The 21449-nt window shown below is 43.4% G+C and overlaps 1 protein-coding gene across 2 annotated transcripts; it reads left to right on the top strand.

Moving 5' to 3' along the window:
* Positions 1-246: 246 nt before the first annotated feature.
* Positions 247-21360, top strand: LOC311123988 (MICAL-like protein 1). 2 transcript variants are annotated; one of them, XM_084198212.1, is made up of 17 exons: positions 247-1239; positions 6690-6738; positions 9309-9450; positions 9907-10007; positions 12015-12169; positions 12448-13316; positions 13456-13528; positions 13724-14163; positions 14641-15017; positions 15192-15329; positions 15625-15751; positions 16484-16574; positions 16668-16741; positions 16982-17096; positions 17225-17271; positions 17434-17593; positions 20285-21360. In XM_084198212.1, the coding sequence occupies exons 1-16, from the start codon at positions 1085-1087 to the stop codon at positions 17586-17588; spliced, it is 3108 nt and encodes a 1035-aa protein (XP_084054338.1). In that variant the 5' UTR covers positions 247-1084; the 3' UTR covers positions 17589-17593; positions 20285-21360. The 2 variants fall into 2 exon arrangements, with proteins under 2 accessions (XP_084054338.1, XP_084054337.1); XM_084198211.1 differs by lacking the exon at positions 20285-21360 and having other exon boundaries at positions 17434-18385.
* Positions 21361-21449: the final 89 nt, after the last annotated feature.

Genomic DNA, 21449 nt, shown 5'->3' with positions numbered 1-21449 from the left:
GTGCACTAACCTGCTCCTAATAGCACAGAAACTGGAAACATAAACAGCAATATGCTGTTTAGCGTTTCCCTTATAAGTCTATTAAACTCCACAGAGAGGAGAAGAGACCAACAACATATTCCATAAAAGTTGTCAATTTGTAAATTGGGTCACTGTCAACAGACTGAGTGTGTGAGTACTGTAATTATAGGAGTTGCCAAAAAAGTATTTAGCTACTCCCTCTAGCGGACACATAGGAGGAACGTTGTTGCATTCGTTTCATTTCAACAGCAGGCAGCCAAGGCAAGGCTTGGCAGGATGGTCGGCTGCCTTGATTACATTACTTTTTCATGATACATATAACTAACCATCCAAACACAGCTGTGCGTTTGATACATTTATCTTCTGTTTTCGCGGCAAGAACAGTGCACGAGGAAGAAAAAGCGCCTTGTTCTGGAGTCTGACCGGTATAACGACACAGATGGGACTGCACAATATAACAAGCAACGACGTTTCCCATTTAAAGTTTTGGATGAATGCTTCAACATAAGGATTGTAACTGAGTTAACACAAATAAGGGACACGTTTCGGGTCAATGAATGTGTTTTTCCAGGTGAAAACATGGCTAGTTAGCTTCAGCTAGCGGTTAGCTAACTAGCTAAAAGGCTAACTCACACCAGTCTGAAGCAGGGTTGAGATGTTCGTCTAAATTTGGACCGAAGCTAGCTAATCCAGGTAGCTAGCTAGCTAGTCACTGACAACATTTCTGTGACAAGCTGTCAAACCCATTGTATGTAGGAGTCTTTTTATATGGTGATTTATTGATTGTGCGTGTTGGGAAAAGTTGCAGATCGAAACTTTGATCACATCTGCTGGCGGAGTTGTGGAAACAATGTTTCATTGACATCGCAAAGTTAGCCAGCTTGCTACAAACGTGACTTCTACGCTACTATCCTCAACCAGGCAATGGAATTCAGAATGAGTCATTTCGGGTGTTGTCTTCCAAAATTCTAAAAGCTGCTTCTAGAATCTTACAAAAGCTTATTTCTCATCCCGCTAACGTTACACGTGGGATGAGACTGAGATTGAAAGGAATAAAATCTGAATGTTTCCAAACATGGGGTCGTTAAAAGCGCTTCAAGAATGGTGTCGGATACAATGCGAGAGTTACAACGATGTAGACATCAAGAACATGTCATCGTCTTTCCGGGATGGTTTGGCATTCTGTGCCATAATCCACCGATATAGACCGGATTTGATGTAAGTATTTCGTTTCAATAAACTTTGAAAAACTTCCTCCACTTCTTCCCAGGCCTAAACAAGATGATATTGTCCCTCAGAAACAATACATATTTAGAAACATAGCACGCCAGCTACAAAGAGTGAGTTTATTTAACACATCAGGGCAAAATGTCCTTATTGACAAAGATTCTTAAATAACAATGGAACTCTCAAACTAATCGAGAATGTAGCAATTTGTTGCTCCAAAATAGGATCACTAATTATAATGTTGCAACGTGCTGCAACACTTCATCGCTGTTACAATGTAACAACTGTTAACAGAACTAGCTGGGCGCTGAACTTCGATACAGTAATGCATGATTGCTGACTTCACTATAATCTAATCCTATCATCAGGACACTCGAGTACACTCTGTGTTCCTGGTCAAACGCTAGGCTAAGTGAACTGATCTAGCCTGTAACTAGATAATATAATGGGGTGGCATATTAGTGCTCTCAGCCAGAGCCAGACCACCTTCAGAATTATGTAGCCAGGGAACTAAATTTGTCTTGAACACAGACAAGATCATGTCACTACAACATGCAACTAAATATAGGGAGGGTGTGCCCTCTGGCTTGTGTTGGTGTTTATTATTTTACCACCAGTGTTTGTGTGCAGAATGAGAAGATTTGCTAACTACCCTTTTGCCACAACGATCACATTGTTCCACTAACAACGTTTTTGTGAGCTATTACGGCCAGCAAACCTAGGCTTGACTTACCGTCATTACAGAGACGGTTTCTAAGCAGCATTAGAAAGGGGAAAACCAAGGGTAAGCCAAGTGTGCTGTATCTAATGTGGGTTGACGGGCCTGCCCTTGTCTGTAACAACACACCCCTTTTCCTGTGTTGGAGTCACACACACTGCAGTCACAAAACAAGGGCACAGTTAGGCCACAAACTAACTGCATGAAAATGTTTGCGATGATGGGTTGCAAGGAAGCGGAAGATGGTAAATAGAACTGCCTTGACTGAGAGTAAGAGTGAGCAAACTATGATGCCTCACATTCAATACAGTACAAGACAGATCATTCAGGTACAATCACGCACCTCATACTGTAACTCTGCTGTGTAATGGCATGTCTTATTGCTGTTCTGCGGACGTCACACGTTGTGTGTCCATGTCCTTCAACGTGTGTGTGTGAAAACCAAGCGTGCATGACCTGCATGCAGGATCTCATACACACTGCACCAGTACTACACACACTGCACCTATCCTGGCTTGTGTGTGTGACAGGACATGAGATCACCTGACATGAGTGTCTCTCTCGACCTAAGTCTTCAACTACTACATACAGTAGAAAGGGAGTGAGTGAAGGCAAATGACACCAGATATATTACAGTACATCTATCTCTATGGGTCAAATGCTAAAGATCCAGCTCTACCTCTGTCCGCTGAGCTTAGAGCTCTTTGGCCAGGCAGCCTCATCAACCAACCAGCAGCGCTGCACTGTCCTCCCTGTGACTGTCTTCAGTCTGATCCAGACAGACAGGCCGTCAGGGTAATCTGCAGCAGAGGCCTCCGCCTGCCAACCTGCATTTAGCTCTCATACTACTCTAGCCAGTCAGTGTGCAGTGCTGCACAGCAATGCTACTCCTGCTATTAGTGCTGCACTGACGTCTGTGCTATCAGCATTCAGCACTCCACTGTACTATACAAATGCACCACAAATAATAGCAAAAGTGGTCACATCGCAGGACTTATCTGACTGAAACCTAGTAATGTCATTCAGGATCAGACAGGGTCCAGTTCTCTCTTGACTGAAGTGGCTCTTGGTTCAGGGCTAATAAGCAAGGTGATTAAACTGACGCTATAAGTCTGACCAAGGTTTGGTAGGGGCAACTTTGATTATTTCCTCAGTACAAACAATAAGCCTTGTTCAGTAGATCCATCAATGGGCCCAGACAGATTGGCCCAGATCAGTTATTATGACTGTAAGTCGCTTTGGATAAAAGCGTCTGCTAAATGGCATATTATTATTATTATTATTATTATTATTCAGTCAGTATCAACCTCAGTTTCATGTGATTTCGGTGCCTCATGTCAGACGTTGTGATTCTCTCTGACACACGACACTAGTGGCCTCCGTATTGTCTCTCTTTCCCCTTTTCTGTATTTCAGTTCCCTTTTCCACACTGACACGGTGTTCTCTACCTCTCTGTGATATTCTCCCACACCATCCAGCTCACCCATCCAGACTGTTCAAAATGACACCACTTTTCCACCTCTCTCTATATACTGTCCACACAGCAACATCACCACCAAATAAACAGAGGACATTTGACTACATGCTGTGTTTGTTGTTAACCACCAGACCATGAAGCTTAAAGCAGACCATGTAGCTTAAAGCAGACCATGTATCTTGTTGGCAGCAACACCAAGTTCACTCGCACAATACAGGACTTAAACATGAGGATGGTAGACAGCGAGCACACCGGTGGTGATGGCAGTCCCCTTGCCAAAAATAAACTTGTGAGCGAGGCAGCAATACTTGTCGGATTAGGTTCTCTCTCCCTCATCCGTCTATGTCATGGTCTGCAGTGTTTCTCTCCCAAAAATGTGCAATGCTCGCAGAAGGAGTGGGTTAAATTGGTCCGGAGTTAAATTGGTCGGGAATTGTTGGCAGAGAGAAAAATGTTCTGTTTTTCCAGTTAATTTCCTGCAATTCTATAATATAATAATAATATGCCATTTAGCAGACGCTTTTATCCAAAGCGACTTACAGTCATGCGTGCATACATTTTTGTGTATGGGTGGTCCCGGGGATCGAACCCACTACCTTGGCGTTACAAGCGCCGTGCTCTACCAGCTGAGCTACAGAGGACCACATTCTATAAATGTTTCCATGGAGCTGAGAGAACATTTTGCAGTGTGAAAACAAATTTCCTGCAATTATATGCATTTTGCCATGGCTAATTGTGTGTTCTTATGCTCAAACATTATAACAAAATCAATGGGGGCCCCTGGCCATGGACACTAACCCTGCGTGCCCCGTCACTAATCCAACCATGCCAAAAATACTCCACAATTTGTTTTTAGAAGTGTCTAGCTTTTATTTTGTTATTTCTTGTTCTCAAAGATTATATTTTAAAAAATGTGATAGGTCAATTATCTTTTCTAAAAAAAAAATTGTGGCAACAACAATTTAGCAGCTGCGGTGCGCCACTGCTAAATGAATACAGGGGAAGCATTGCTCTGATCTGGCCTGTCAGGCTGTCAGCTGTTGAAGGACAGAGCGACACCACTCCAGAGATTTCATTGTTACTCAAGGAGGATTTGGCGGTGGCGGTTGCTGCACTTTGCACAACTTTGAGTCATAGCAGACTCAGCTGTAGCGTTAGCGCTTTAGCACCAGTAGGCCTACAGCAGAGTGGGCCATCACATACAGTAGCCTAGGCAGGGTGTGTGTGACGTAGCGCTAGTTCAGGACGGATAATCTAATTGCATTAGGGGCCATGGGAGTCAGATTAGGGGGAGAACAGAGCTCACTTTGTGCTATAGGCTGCCTCATACTAGTCTATAGGCTGGCTGTGCTATAGGCTGCCTCATACTAGTCTATAGGCTGGCTGTGCTATAGGCTGCCTCATACTAGTCTATAGGCTGGCTGTGCTATAGGCTGCCTCATACTAGTCTATAGGCTGGCTGTGCTATAGGCTGCCTAGTCTATAGGCTGGCTGTGCTATAGGCTGCCTCATACTAGTCTATAGGCTGGCTGTGCAATAGGCTGCCTCATACTAGTCTATAGGCTGGCTGTGCTATAGGCTGCCTCATACTAGTCTATAGGCTGCCTCATACTAGTCTATAGGCTGCCTAGTCTATAGGCTGCCTCATACTAGTCTATAGGCTGGCTGTGCTATAGGCTGCCTAGTCTATAGGCTGGCTGTGCTATAGGCTGCCTCATACTAGTCTATAGGCTGGCTGTGCAATAGGCTGCCTCATACTAGTCTATAGGCTGGCTGTGCTATAGGCTGCCTCATACTAGTCTATAGGCTGGCTGTGCTATAGGCTGCCTAGTCTATAGGTTGCCTCATACTAGTCTATAGGCTGGCTAGTCTATAGGCTGCCTCATACTAGTCTTTTTTTCTTTTATTTTTTATTTAACCTTTATTTAACCAGGTAAACCAGTTGAGAACAAGTTCTCATTTACAACTGCGACCTGGCCAAGATAAAGCAAAGCAGTGCGATAAAAACAACAACACAGAGTTACATATGGGGTAAAACAAAACAAGTCTATAGGCTGGCTGTGCTATAGGCTGCCTCATACTAGTATATAGGCTGCCTCATAGTAGTCTATGGGCTTGGCTGTGCTAGGGAGGTTTCAAACTCTCCTCCAAGGTTGTGGTGTTGGTGTTTTTCCTACTTCCCTTCTTCAACAGAGCAGACACGTTGCGTCCAAAAGCAACTCACTAATGTTCCAGGATGCATCCCAAATGTCACCCTATTCCCTACATAGTGCACTACTTTTGATCAGGGCCCATAGAGCTCTGGTCAAAAGTAGTGCTCTACACAGTGAATAGGGTGCCATTTGAGACACAACCCCAGTTTTACAGCAGGATGTTAATTGGTGGGAATATGGGGTTTAGTTCCCTGCTCCAGGCCCAGTCGACCAGCCACCTACTCATTACTGCTGTGTTGAGCCAACCTGCTGTCCTTTCATCACAGTGGGGTTCACCCATAAAACACTTGATGGGGGCTGTGGCCCCATTGTCTCATTGAATGTGGAGGTAACTGCTTGTGTATGGGCAAACACTGTCTGTCATTCTGTTAGGATCTTGATGGTGTTTGATGGGCCATCACTCAAGAGACTTTTCAGATGAGATCCAATTGACTTTACCCTCCCACCCAAGATAGTTAGGCCTGTCATTACTTAAAGATGCACTATGTAGAAATCGCTCCATTTCCTGGTTGCTAAAATTCTAGTAGTTTGCCTAATTTCAGTTTATGTGACAAAACAAGAATAATAATAATATAATAATAAAGTATAGTGTAGAGAATCATTGTACCATCTAAACCGCTGTGAAATATATTTTTCGTAACCAGAAATATTGTATTTTCAGCTGTTTGAAGCTGGTGTACAAAACCCAAAGTAAAAGATGCAAAAACAACTTCAGAATGGGAAGCATAGAAATAGCACTCATAGAACAGATCTACCGCTTCTTAGACACACTTTCAACAGGAAAGAATCTATAACTGACCTATAACTCACATTTCTATGTGAATTTGGTTGGGTCGCCAAAAGGTTACATATTTTAGCGTTAATATGCTATATGGTTTATTACTGTTCTGGTTAGATGCTCACCCTTTTACCTAATAATAGTAGTGTGATCTCTCATATTCTGACCGTAGTATTGTGATGTAATGTTGTATCAATGATTTAGAGTAGGCTATTTGTTTAGATTTTAAATGTTGTCTTTTGTCCCTCATTCCAGAGACTTTGACTCCCTCTCCAAAGAGAATGTCTACGAGAACAACCGTCTGGTGAGTCACAAGAACACATCACTTCTCCACACATACAGACACACTCTAATAGCCTAGGCCTAGATGTTATGATTAGTTGTGAATCAGCCAGTGACTTCATGTTGCCGGATACTGTAATTAGCTGTGACAAGTCAGTCATGGTTGTTACTCTGGTTCCCTCCTCGGTGTCAAATCACATTTCATTTGTTACATACACGTGTTTAGCAGATGTTATTGTGGGTGTAGCGAAATGCTTGTGCTTCTAGCTCTGACAGTGCAGTAATATCTAACAAGTAATATCTAACAATGTCACAACATATACCCAATACACACAAATCTAGTAAGGAATGGAATTTAAGAATATATACATATATGGACAAGCAATGACAGAGCGGCATGGACTAAGATACAGTAGAATATTATAGAATAGAATACAGTATATACATATGAGATGAGTAGTGCAAGATATGTAAACATTATTAAAGTGACTAGTGTTCCATTTCTTAAAGTGGCCAGTGATTTCAATAGGCAGCAGCAGCCTCTAATGTGCTAGTGATGGCTATTTAACAGTCTGTGGTAGGCTATGTTTTGGGTGAATTCTGTAATGCTAGAATACAGTGTAGCCCAAGTATAGGCCTGCTAGTATGTATGAGAGTATGAGTGTTGTTTAGGAAGGTCATGGAGATGAGGAACGGATGGATTGTGGGTATGACAGAAGAGCAGTGTCATTAGTCATTACAGTTAGTTAGTCAGTTAAGTGTCATACATTTTCATTGGTCTGTTTCATACTTCTGTGTCTGTCTGTCTGTAGAGAGCATAGTTGTGTATTGGATCCTGCTGGAGCCTGTCATGGGAAAGGGGGGTGAGAGAGGGAGAGGGAGGGAAGGAGAGAAAGGGGGAGCCAGAGCGAGCAAATGAGGACAGGAAAGAAAGACAAAACAGCTAACCGAAGGGAGGATATTTAAAAAACTAGTCCTCCACTATAGGCCTGTTTGTGGTAGCAATGCATTTACATAAAAGCCAAATATTTGTTTATCAACAACTGTAAAGGGGCCAAAATAACATTGCTCTAATATTGAGTAGGCCTTGGTTAGCCTATTTGTATTAATCCTCAAACTGAGCTTGAGTGTTGGCAGCTGAATGCTACTATTTACATTTCTTTCCAATTATCCAAGAGCTTTTTCAGGGTAGAAGCAGTTGGTGGTCGAAATAAGTGTTTGTTTCACTGGCAGCATGTCAGATATCTATGAACATTTGGAGTGTTTTCACTGTAGCTACGACATTAGCCTGAGTTAGCCCGAGACAGCCTAATCCTGAACCCAAACACGCAGCATACTAAGCTAAAGCTAGATGATTAACTTCCAATCATTGTCTACACGGTAGATTTCAATTGTTCCCCTGCGTTTGTTTACCGTTGTTTCTCAGACTTATCTGACTACTGATAATCCTTGAAAAGTTTTAGTCATCATGGGACATTCTGTTTTGAGTTAATTGTTAGAATTTATCTTGCTTCTGGGATAACATTCAGCTGAACTACTCTCTGCAAGCTGTCATTGTTTTGACTGATATTACATTTGGCCGAGATACATTTGATGATTGTTTGTTTTTCACATGCAAAAACAGCTCCCATTCACTGGTTTGTTTAAATGTACACAGTTTGTAACAGTTTGTTTACATGTACACAGTTTGTAACAGTTTGTTTACATGTACACAGTTTGTTTACATGTACACAGTTTGTAACAGTTTGTTTACATGTACACAGTTTGTTTACATGTACACAGTTTGTAACAGTTTGTTTACATGTACACAGTTTGTAACATTTTGTTTACATGTACACAGTTTGTAACAGTTTGTTTACATGTACACAGTTTGTTTACATGTACACAGTTTGTAACAGTTTGTTTACATGTACACAGTTTGTAACATTTTGTTTACATGTACACAGTTTGTAACAGTTTGTTTACATGTACCGGTACACAGTTTGTTTACATGTACACAGTTTGTAACAGTTTGTTTACATGTACACAGTTTGTTTACATGTACACAGTTTGTAACAGTTTGTTTACATGTACACAGTTTGTAACAGTTTGTTTACATGTACACAGTTCTGCATCAATTGTGGCCCTGTTTACTGAACAGCTGCCAAGTGATTGTGTAATCCCCAGTGTTTTGTAACCTGACCAGCATTGCGTCCCAAATTGCACCTATTCCCTACATAGTGCACTACTTTTGACCAGAGCCATATGGGTCCCCCTATTCCCTATGGACCCTGGTCAAAGTCGTGCACTATTTAGAGAATAGGGTACCATTTGGGGCACAGAACTATTAAGGCCTTCATTTCCTCAGTGGAATTTTTCATTAGGCAGATGGTTATCTAGCCAACAGTATTCAGGCAGGCTTTAACATTTCATTATGACCAAATAACACTGAGGTTTGTTGAAGCAGGGGATCAAGTATCAAAGTACACACACACACACAAAATAAAATAACTGATGTCTGTTTTCACATTGTTGTTTTTCTCGCTCTTTCTTATGGTCTTTCCCTCTCTCTCTCCCGCCCTCCCTCCCTCCCTCCCTCCCTCCCTCCCCTAGGCGTTTGAGGTGGCGGAGGCGGAGCTGGGTATCCCTGCTCTGCTGGACCCAGAGGACATGGTGTCAATGAAAGTGCCTGACAGACTGAGCATCATCACCTACGTCTCCCAGTACTACAACTTCTTCACCAACAAGTCCCATGGTGAGTAGTACAGCTCTGGGGTTGGAGGACCCAGACACCGTGAAAGCACCAATCCAGGACTGTGTTGTGGAATGTTGCAGATAGAATTGTCATGAATAGAGCTGACGTGATCCCTTTTTCTATTTGTCAGAGAGGCATATTTGTTCTACATATTATAGTTCTATCTGAATGTTCCACAACGATTGCCTACGGAACGTGGTCCAGGACTCCAGGGCCTTTAGTACACAACGGTAACCTAAGCGGTTCGATAGCTGGATAAGAAGTGGTGCTGTGTTATTAGATATGACAGTATCACCGACATTCATCACTGAGTCACTACTACATGATTGCATTTGTAACTGGTCTCTCAAAAGTCCCTCTGGGCTTTGTAGTGCTCTGACGCAAAGGAAAATATCTACAGTAGCCAATGCATAAACTCGATTAGAAATTGACTGATACCATCTCCCTCTCCTGTAGCCAACCCCCCCTGCATGAAGAGGTCCAGTGGTACAGGCCACATTGAGCCGGCCCAGAAGAGACCGGTGGCCCCTCTGGAAGACAAAGTGGTTGAGCCTGAGGTAAGGACTACGATGGTATCAGGGAATCAGATTATGCATGAATACATGTGGTAAAGAGGTCAATGGAATGTGACCAAAACAATGGAATTGCCATGGAAACGTGTAGGGGAAAGGGCCATATGGGGAAAGATCCGGAATCTCCTCATTGCCCCCCAGCAATATTAGCCTACATTTAGCCTGTTGTTTATATGTGTTGCTAGCTTCCAACCAGAACATTAAGCTAGCTAAGACCAACAACACAAACAAACAGACTATACAGCTACAAGTAGTGAATGGAGTTACAAACTGACTGTACTAAACAAGTTAAATGTCTTACCTGTGATTTAAATGTTTTCCACACACATAGCTAGCTACGTGTAGCCTACTTGGACACTGGCTCACCACAATTTCCCACTGTCCCACGCCGAATAGCCTGAAGCCATAGGGCTCTTCTCGCAGGCTCTATTTCCCAACGTGGGAGCATTGCAAACCGATGGTTGGGATTTTTGACCTGGTGTATGTTATTTCTGTATAACAGAACTCGATGACAAAGTTGGCTCTTTTACACTGGGGGTCAATGGGATATAATGTTTTCCTTATTATTACGTGAATATCGACTCGGAGTATGCAGATATTCTGGATTGATGGAATGTGTGTATGATGTCATTCACATGGTTCTAATTCAGCGCCTTATTAAATTAAACTAATGGCTGCGTTAGAAGCCTACTACATTGATTTAACTTTTGTTGTACATGCGTGATAACTATAACTAATTCATTGTATTTGTTTAACATAACAGGGAATGTATTTGTGCTTGTGGTTGTATTTTGTCACAGACCAAGACCTGGAAAACCACTCAAAGGGTGTTCTATAACATTGACTGTCACATTATTTAGGTGTCAATGCAAAACGTGTCGTGCACAAAGCACTCAGAGATACATGAATGGATTGTTGTCTGTCTATGGCATCTATTGGTGTGTCCGTATGGCAGAGGTTGGGTACTAGTTAGTGTGTGAGTGTTTTCGATATAAGTCATGTTGTCCATTACATCAATGCGGTACGGGATGGAGTAATTCTATTGACTAAATACATTTTAGGCTAAACTTGTAGGATATCTCAGAAATATGGCCTATAAGGTACTATTGATGTGGGCTTTATCCTATAAGTTTAGCCTCCATTGTTTTTCTTTTAAAGGTAGCTTTAAAGATAGCCTTTGTATCCTGTCTCTCCCCTTCTTCCGCATGCCCTCTCTACCACTTCCTCCCACCGTCCCCCCATACCGGCCTCCTCCCTTCTTCCGCATCTTTAGACGGAAATCCACTCCTCCTCCCCCTACTCTTCTTCCTCCTCCCCTTCTTCTTCCTCCTCCTCCTCTTCTTCCTCCTGGCCTGTAATCTCCTCCCCTCTCTCTGGTCCTGAGCCTAGACAGTAGGATGGGCGGGGGGGGGGGGGGGGGATTGAAACAGTTAGGTCAGTCACTTTGAACTTTAACCTTTAACCTCTGTACATAAAAACTAACTATTTAACTGTTGTTTTATACCACTAACGTTGTGTGCCAAGTTTGAACACTTGCTGCTAACCTTTTAACTTTTAACTCGACCTAAAAACGCCTGCCAGAGTTTCTTCCATTACTAGGACTAGTTTTCTACTAGACTTTCCTAACTAATTAACAGCTGGTTTGGAACTTTACTACTTTCCCACTTAATACATATCACTTTTTTATATCAAGACAATAATATTTTGAATGAATATAAAAGAAATGCAATAATAATAGTATAGCTAGCTAAGACAATGACTCTAAGCTGATAAGGTGATGATGAAGTATAACAGACTGGTTTTAGCTAGATAAGCAGAATGATAAGCAGAATGATAAGCAGAATGAATCCTCCACATCCTCGATCCTGACTCCGTGTTTGATCTCCCCCCCACCTCCCTCCCTCCCCCCTATCCTCTCCATCTCCCCCGTCCCCCACCCCCTCCACCTGCGACCCGCACCCCCTGGCCACCTGCCTGCCACGCCCGTGCTAGCTGAGCCTACCTGGTCAGACGGGTATGGACGGAGGGGTACAGGCGGGGGTGAAGCGTAGCACCCTCAGCAGCATCTGCGCTGCCTGCCAGAGGCACGTCCACTTGGTGCAGAGGTTCCTGGTCGACGGCAAGCTCTACCACCGCAACTGTTTCAGGTTAACACCACCACTTCAGTTACTGTATATCTGGTCTGCACAGCAACTACAACATGTCATACTGCTGAATCTGTCAACTGTAAAATGATAATACACTGCTATTCCAGTTACTCAAAACAGCCAGTTGCATTGCCTCTGTTGACATGCATTTCCAGAGTTTGAAGAAATTAAACTTTGATTTTCACCATGTTTTTACAAGTGTTTAATCAATATGTTTACCACAGGGTATGTCAGAGCCTACTGCCTTCTGAATGTTGCCTCCTCCTCTCCTCTCTCAGGTGTAGGGAGTGTAGCAGCACTCTGCTGCCTGGGTCCTACAAGCTAGGAAACGAGGTCGGCTCCCTGGTCTGCACGCATCACTTTGCCAGGTCTGCCTTAGCCAATCAGAATGGCCGACCGGACCTAAGCAAGCGACCGACAACGGTTCCGTCTGTCAGGATTGGTCGACCCATGCTGCCTCAAACTTCTCCTCCTTCTGGGAGGGACCAGGGGGCAAAGACTCCGCCCCAAGAGACTCTGCCAAAAGAGACTCCACCCCAAGAGACTCCACCCCAAGAGACTCCACCCCGAGAGACTCCACCAAAAGAGACTCCGCCCCAAGAGACTCCACCAAAAGAGACTCCACCCCGAGAGACTCCACCAAAAGAGACTCCGCCCCGAGAAACTCCACCAAAAGAGACTCCGCCCCAAGAGACTCCACCAAAAGAGACTCCGCCCCAAGAGACTCCACCAAAAGAGACTCCGCCCCAAGAGGGCATCACCAATGATGATTACCCCCCCACACCAACCAATGACTCTGACTCTACACCCTGTCCTACCTCAACGACAAAAACAGACTCTTTGAAAACAGAAAAAGAGAAAGCGAGGGAAGACGGCGCAGGAGAAAAAGAGGTGAAACCTCCACCCTCCATTCCTCCCAACCCTTTCGATGACATCGAGGAGGAGCAAGACGAGGGAAAGGGGGAGGAGACTCAGACACCAGCCAAAGACACAGCCAATGGGGTTATCCCTCCTACACCTGTCAGTCATCTAGGACTAGGGGACAGTAAGCCAGTCCCCGTCCCTCGCCGCTTGTCACAGCCCTCCCCTCCGCCTCGTCCCGCCCCCAGGGTCCGCCCACCCCGCGTTGACAACCTCGCGGTCAATGGTGAGTGGTCGATTTTAAAGGGATTGACAGCTGAAATAAGTTATTGCTATTTGCTGCAGTAGATCCTCAACTGAACTGTGAACTCCCTGCTAAAATAAAATATATGAAACTAAATGAAACCTCTGATTTTGACTCTCAGGTGATCATGGTGAACACAGGAGATCTCTTCCTCCAGCTCCCAGACCTCGAGAAAGATCCCACTCCCCTGGAAGGTTCAGTATACTGACTAACCTATCTTTACTATAAGTCTACAGTGGTTGGACTACTTAATCTGTTTGTCTCTCCCAGTCTCTGTCCAGCAGTCTTTGTGTGTTAATGTATGTTGATGTTTTCATGCACTCATCTGTCTTTGTTGTTTTATCCCCCCCCTTTCTGTTTCTGTCTCCCCCACTCATCCTGTCTCTCAGCTCCAGTCTCTCCAGCGACGCCCCCAAACCCCCTAACCCGCCCTGGCTGGTCCTCGTCCAATCCCAAGAACCCAAGAAGAAACCAGCCCCTCCCCCTCCCCCTGGAGTGGCTACGCCCCCAAACACTGGTTCGTTATCTTCTCTAAAAGGGGAGGGCTGCAGACCAGCCACGCCCCCTGCACCCGCCAACCCCTTCGATGAGGAAGTAGAGGAAGAGGAGGCGGGGTCAGGGGAGGGGTCAGTAGGAAGTTTGGTTTCGCCCACTGTGGTGGTGAGTCATCCGTGGTACAGCATCACCCAGGCTGCAGACGCTGCAGCTGATCCAGACACGCCCCCCAGTGGGGGTATTTCCTCCCGCTCTGCAAGCCCCAGTGGCTCCAGGTGCAAGAAACGTCCAGCGCCCCCAAAGCCTGTTCCAAGGCCCCAAAACTCTAACTCAGGTCAGTGGGCCTTGAAGGTAACAGGATAGGATAGAGGTTGGTTAGAGCAGTGGTTCCCAACCAGGGGTACTAAGACCCCTGGGTGTACTTTGCCTATCCACAGGGGGTACTTGAGAAGACTTATGAGACCATAGGCTTCTTGGTAAAATGCACATGAGGGGATACTTCAGGGGTACTCCGGGCAGAGCAAAATTCAGTTGGAGGTACAGTAACCGAAAAAGGTTGGGAACCACTGGGTTAGCGCAATGGACTGGTTTGATCCAATTCACCTCAAATCATGTCAATCATGTGTCTTGTATGTCCTGCACAGCACTGTGGTTTTGTTGTTGTCATTTTGAAAGACATGTGATGTGTGTACATGGATGTTCACAATGTTTTTCCCTCCATCCTCGTCCCATTCAACTCTACTTCGTTTTCCATTTCAACTTCTGCTCCTTTTTTCTGTTTTCTGATATCACTTCATCCCTCTTTCTTCAGCCCTTCCTCACTCCCAGCCCTCCTCTTCCTCTCCCTCTCCAGCTATTAGCATAGAAAGCCTATCCTCTGCCTCCGACCATAGCTCCTCCCACCCATCTTCCCTAGGGGGCGGAGCCACAGGCGATCAGGACAACCCCTTCACCAAGAGTGTATCAGAGCCCTCCATCTGCGGGCCCTGTGGTGGCTCCACCCCTTCCCCCTCTACCTCAGCCAATCGCCTCTCTCCGAGCCCCTCCCCTCCTCCCCAGCCAGCCAATCCTAGCTCGGCTCCAGCCACTCCGCAGAGCAATCGGAGCGCCAGACCCCCTCCCCCGAGACCCCCGACGACACCCAGTCCCCTGGCAGCGTCAAGTGCTATCCCAGTTCCACCCCCCAAGGTAAGGGATTCTAGACCTCTAATTTTTTCACCATGTAAAAATACACTCCACTAACTTCTAAGAACCTTTTAATGATACAAGATATTCAATGTAATGAGCTTTATATCTAACTAACAAATACCATGATAATTATTAATACCTTGACATTCATCTCTGTCTTCTCTCTACTTCCAGCGGATTTGTAAGGAAAACCCTTTCAACAGGAAAGCCTCTCCCTCCCCCGTTTCCTCCCCTAAAACCAGACCCCCTAGAGGCCCTCGCCCCGCCCGGCCCCCCGCACCTGGACACGGCTTCCCCCTCATCAAACGCAAGGTGAGATTGTGAGGACGCCACAGTCAGCTAAAGTTTGTAATTCAATGAGTCACTCGATGATTCAGCATCCGACAGAGCAAGTCTTTTTATGGAATGTGGCGACAAGCCAACAACAGTCTACTATTACTGCTATTAATAGGCAACGGTATTGGTTATAGTTGGATATAGTTTGACTAGTAGCACTAATGTTTTCAAAGGAACAACTCTATCTGGATGTAAATAATGCGAACTGTACCATATTGTATTATTCTAAGATGGCAGTACTAGTGTGTTTTGTGATGTGTGTGTTGTCCAGGTGCAGTCAGACCAGTACATCCCAGTAGAGGACATCCATGGAGAGATGGGAGAGCTGGAGAAACAGCTGGATGAGCTGGAGCAGAGAGGAGTGGCTCTGGAGAGAAAACTAAGAGACAACCCCAACGGTAAAACTATCAGATCAACCAGTGTTCTGCACTCCTGGCCATCATATAAACCTCTTGAGACTCATTTTATGATATAGGGAGGTTGCATGGTCTCAGAGGTCTGGAGAGTCTCTATTAAAATATTTTTGTCCAGGACTCAGTTCAATAGTCTAATAGTCGGTTCAGTAGTCTTATAGTCGGGTCAATTGTCTAATCGTTAGTTCAATAGTTAATGGTTAGTAGTCAGTTTAATAGTCAATAGTTTAATAGTCAGTTCAATAGTCATTATTTGAATAGTCAGTTCAATTACCTAATAGTTAGTTCAGTAGTCTAATAGTCAGTTCAATAGTCTAATATTCAGTTTAATAGTCTAATAGTCAGTTGAATATTCGGTTGAATACCCGGTTCAATAGTCTAATACCCGGTTCAATAGTCTAATACCTGGTTCAATAGTCTAATAGTCTGTTCAGTGGTCTAATAGTCGGTTAGGTAGTTGTTAGTTTGATCGTCTGATAGTCAGTTTGATAGTCAGTTCAATATTCCAATAGTTGGTTCAATAGTCTAATAGTCAGTTCGGTAGTCAGTCTAATAGTCACTTCAATAGTCAGTCAAACAGTCGGGTCAACAGTCTAGTAGTTGGTTCCGTAGTCTAATAGTCAGGTCAATAGTCTAATAGTCAGTTTAATAATCCATATTTGTATCTATAGTATAATCTTATTATATTCTCATGGTCGTGTTCCTGTCCTGTTATAGATGAGGAGGAGGAGACTTTGCTGGTGGACTGGTTCACTCTGATCCATGAGAAACACCTGCTGGTGCGCCGCGAGGCTGAGCTGGTCTACACGTACGTACCAAAGCCTCACCAGAGCCTGTGCTCATTGGCCCATTTGGCTGCAGTCTCTTTAAGATTCTGACGCTATTTCTTTTCTCTTGACAGGGACAAGCAGCAGAACTTGGAGGAGAGGCAGGCTGATGTAGAGTATGAGCTGAGATGTCTTCTTAACAAGCCGGGTGTGTGATCTCACTTCCTGTTTGTGAATGATATCATAGAGCACAAGGCCCTTGCACCTACCTGGGATGGGAGGCTTGTTAACTAAAGACCTGGTTCCATTTCATTTCTCTTTCCTTCCTCTTTGGTGTTGGAGGACTGAATTCACTGAAATGGAACAGGGTCAAAAAAATGATAAATGTGTTAAAAGTGACTGCATTACTCTTCATTCATCCTCTCCTCTCAATCCCTCCATCTTGTAGAGAAAGACTGGAATGAGGAGGACAAGGGCAGGGAGCAGGAGCTGATGACAGAGCTGGTCACCGTCATCGAACAGCGGAACCAAATCATCAACAACATGGATCAGGACAGGCAGAGGTAATCAATCACCTGTCATCTACTGTCTGAGCTCATTCAGAGCAGGATGGGCTAGTAGGATGATGTTAGATAGGTGATCTGCAGTCAATGTCTGTGTTTTTGGTGATATTACTGTGCTTCTCCAATAGGGAAGAGGAAGAGGATAAGCTGGTGGCGACCATGTTGAAGAAAAAAGGTAAGACAAGACAAAAGCTTGTTTTGTTAGAACTTTCCCATTGATCTTCCTTTCCACTATAAGTATTCAAGCTTCTCGTCCATGTCTCTGTCTTCCCCCCTCTCTCTCTCTTCGTTCTCTCCTTTCTCCTAACGTCCTCTCTCCATCTCTCCCTTCCTCCAGACTTCCAGAAGGAGCCAGCAGCAGAGGGCGAGCAGCAACAGAAGAAGAAGAAAGAGAAGAAGTTTAAACCCATGAAGGTTCTGAAGAGGTTGAGTGTGAACCAAGGCAAAGGCGGGAGCCCACGCAAGGAGATACCAGAGAAGGACAAGAGCTGAACAAGGTATAGAAGGAGGGAGGGAGAGGTGGATGATGGATGGGAGACGGAAGAGGGATACCATCCTTTACAGGGGGGCATATCAGAAGGAAAGAGCAAGGAAACGACTGATGAAAACAAAACACAGTGGAGGGAGAAAAAGAAAGGAAAAACAGCCCAGGATTCTCACAGCTATATCAAAGACTGTAATTTGTGCAACCTGTAATTCACTCCACCTTGCCCTTACTGTAGCGTATCCTTCATATCGCTCCTCCCTACCAGAGTATGTGAGTGGAGTTGAGCGGTTGGAAATCCCGTTCCGGGCTCCACGTCCTTTCCAAAGGCTCCGCGAAAAATCGCTACGCGCACAGAAGAAAAAACAGCTGCTCTAAATTCGCTCCATTCATGAAAATCACAATTTAACCAACACCCATCTATTTTTGTGACTACCTGGACCTACCATTTGGTTTTGAAGTATTGAAACCAAACCATATGATTTGAATGAAAAGTATTTGAATAAATATGAAAAGGTGAACGTAAGACGCGCACATCATTTCAAATAGGCTACATGTCATATTAAACAGCATATAAACACTCTAAATAGCCAGATAGAAGGAACGAAAATGAATTATTTAGGATATATTATTTCAAATATTTCAAGGCTATAGCCTACAAAGAAATACATTGTGAATCATTTGCGAGTGCGACACAATAGATTGGTAGGGACATAAGGTGCTCAGCATTTAAACATTTCGTTGTATTTGATCATTATAGTCTATACATTTCGCATATAGGCTGGGACTTACTTAGAATTAAATACAAATTAAACAAAAAAATGACTTATTAGTGCCTTTAAATTTATTTTTAGAATTCATTTTTAGAAACACGAGTTTGGCCAGTATGTGGCTTCAGGCTCATGCGATGGTGCCTGGAGAGCAGGCCAGCATCGGAGAAAATCCTCTCCTCACTTGTAGAGCCACTGTGGATGCTAAACACCCTTTTGGCCATTCTTGCCAGGCTGGGCAGAGATGCAGAGTTGTTTTTAATTTTTTTACCATAGGTAGGCCTAAAGGTTTTTAGGCAAAATAACCCGATCAAAACGGAAAGCTTATTGAACGTGGGAATATGCCAGGCCTATTGGGCCAAAATCAATTACGGCCTATTGTATAGATAATAGTGATTTTTAGTGTATAAATACTTTGCTACAATGACACACTTAGTTATCTACCCACCTCGTTCCTTTCTTTTACCATGTGCATATAGTAAGTACACCATCATGCTTTCGGGATACGTGTCTTTTCAGATTCCACAATGATTATTTAGTTGTGGACACCACATCACCGCACTCCCTCTCTTGCTCTTGGTCCTCATCTTTGTAAGTCACCTTGATTTAGCACCTGTGTGTTATATCAGTTTCTTTATGAAAATATTTAGCGAACTCCATGACAGTAGCTAAAGCAAGGGGCTATAGCAGCACACAAGTAGACTACAAATGCATGCTGGGCCGGGCATGCCCTGAGCTTGTGAAGTGAGCGCTACTGCAGCGATATTGGAGCGGGCGGGCGAGAAGGCCGACGCTCCAGCCTTTGGGAATCTCGCTCCGAGCTCCAGTCAAATTGGGATCGCTTCGCTCCAGCTCCACTCCGCTCACATACTCTGCTCCCTACTGTAGCTCCCATGATGCTCTTCCAAATACAGCCACTCCAATGTTTTCTGTACTGTATATATTTGAAGTTGCCTTTGGGTGAAGAGAAAGTTAAGAGAACTCAACTGCTTTAAGACAAAGCTTAAGAAACTTCTAAAGACTGAATTGAAGAGGAGGTATATATACTGTATATTTGATGTTCAGTGCAGTATGCGGATGCTTCTATCCCTTTTCATTGTTACTTTGCACATTGTGACCCAGGCCTTTTTAAATCGGCTTTTAACAAAGATATAAATACTATGACTGCAGGTTTTTTACCATTTATCAGTCTCTTATCATGATAGAAACTAAAGAAGAACACTCCCTCAACATCTCCTGCTTATTCAGTGGTCATAAGGTTTTTCATTTGTTCGTGGACGTTGCGTATGTCTCATTGTCTGTAGATTTGATATAGAACTAAGAGTTGTATGTGTCAGTCAGTTGTCTGGTTTGAGTCTGTGGTACTTCTGAACTATTGTGAATCTTTTAAAAGAGGAACCTGTTGTTGTGAGTAAATACATCATGTTAAGACTGCCAGTTAAGATGGAGAAATGAGAACCCAAATAATTACTGTAGCTTTTAGCGAAAAGGTTATTTCTTTACTAGCTACTTATGTTTTCCAAATCACTGACTATTGGACTGTAGATATTAAATCGGACAATGTTTAGGGTTGGATAATCATGGTCTGAGAGTAAGACATGAGAAAGACAGGATAGAAATAGTTCAGATGGAATGTATGTAATTACTTTAAAAGAGGACTTTAAAGCACTGTATTTGACTAACATAGTTGTATGACTTATTAGTATTACTGAACCTGACAAGATTTACAACCGAAACAAGTGTGAACTATTCTAGGGGCTACATTATGCAATAAGGATTGCATTATATATATATATATATATATATATATATATGCATATATATATATATATATATATATATATATATATGCATATGCATATGCATATGCAGTGAGTGTACAAAACATTAAGAACACCTTCCTAATATTGGGTTGCACCCCCTTTTGCCCTCAGAACAGCCTCAATTTGTCGGGGCATGGACTCTACAAGGTGTTGAAAGCGTTCCACCAGGATGCTGGCCCATGTTGACTCCAATGCTTCCCACAGTTGTGTCAAGTTGGCTGGATGTCCTTTGGGTGGTGGACCATTCTTGATAGACACGGGAAACGGTTCAGTATTTAAAAAAACAGCAGTGTTGCAGTTCTTGACACAAACCGGTGCGCCTGGCACCTATTACCATACCTCGTTCAAAAGCACTTCAATCTTTTGTCTTGCCCATTCACCCTCTGAATGGCACACATACACAATCCATGTCTCAATTGTTTCAAGGCTTAAAAATCCTTCTTCAACCTGTCTCCCCTTCATCTACACTGATTGAAATGGATTTAACAAGTGACATCAATAAGGGATCATAGCTTTCACCTGGGTTCACCTGGTCAGTCTATGTCATGGAAAGAGCAGGTGTTCCTAATGTTTTGTACACTCTGTGTGTGTGTGTGTGTGTGTGTATATAAATTATATATTCTGTAGATATCTTTTAACAATGTAGCAAACTATTAGTACCTACCAGTTGATATCAGTTTAACTGTTTCGGGAAAGCCTGCAAAATATGCAAATCTTTTAATTTATATATTTTACAATACCTTTCTTTGTTTTACTCTGTAAACGCTGTCTAATTCCATTGAGTTTTGCCTTAACTTAGAATTGGCTGTCAAAGTCGATAGTACTATGAGATCCGTTTTGTATGTTAAGAGTGCCATTATTTAAATGTATTTGTCAATAAGTCTTGTTTTTGTCCTAAGTTAAACTGAATGTCTTGTTATAGTCTGTTCGTATATTGTCTAGTTGTCATTGTCTCTCTCTCTCTCCACGATCTTGTCTTCCATTCAAAATGGCTACTTGTCTGTCTATTTGTGCATTCTGTTAGTCAGTGTATTTCCATGTCTGTCTCTTCCTGTCTTTGTGCCTCTTCTTCCTATTGAACTCAAACCAAGGGCTTCTGTATAGCTATGTTAAAACACTGTCCTAAAGAAACAACAGGATCGCATTGAAATATGGGAGACTGAGAAATAAAACATATTAATGCAACTAAAAAGATGTCTGTTTGGTCATGTTTGAATGTACACTACAATGATTTTTCAGTTTGATAAGGATGCATTGGTGTCTTCCCAGCAACATT

This window comes from Coregonus lavaretus (assembly GCF_964263955.1).
Source record: "Coregonus lavaretus genome assembly, contig: HAP1_SCAFFOLD_224, whole genome shotgun sequence".
Lineage (NCBI taxonomy): Eukaryota > Metazoa > Chordata > Actinopteri > Salmoniformes > Salmonidae > Coregonus > Coregonus lavaretus.
This window is presented reverse-complemented; position numbering and strand designations above follow the sequence as displayed.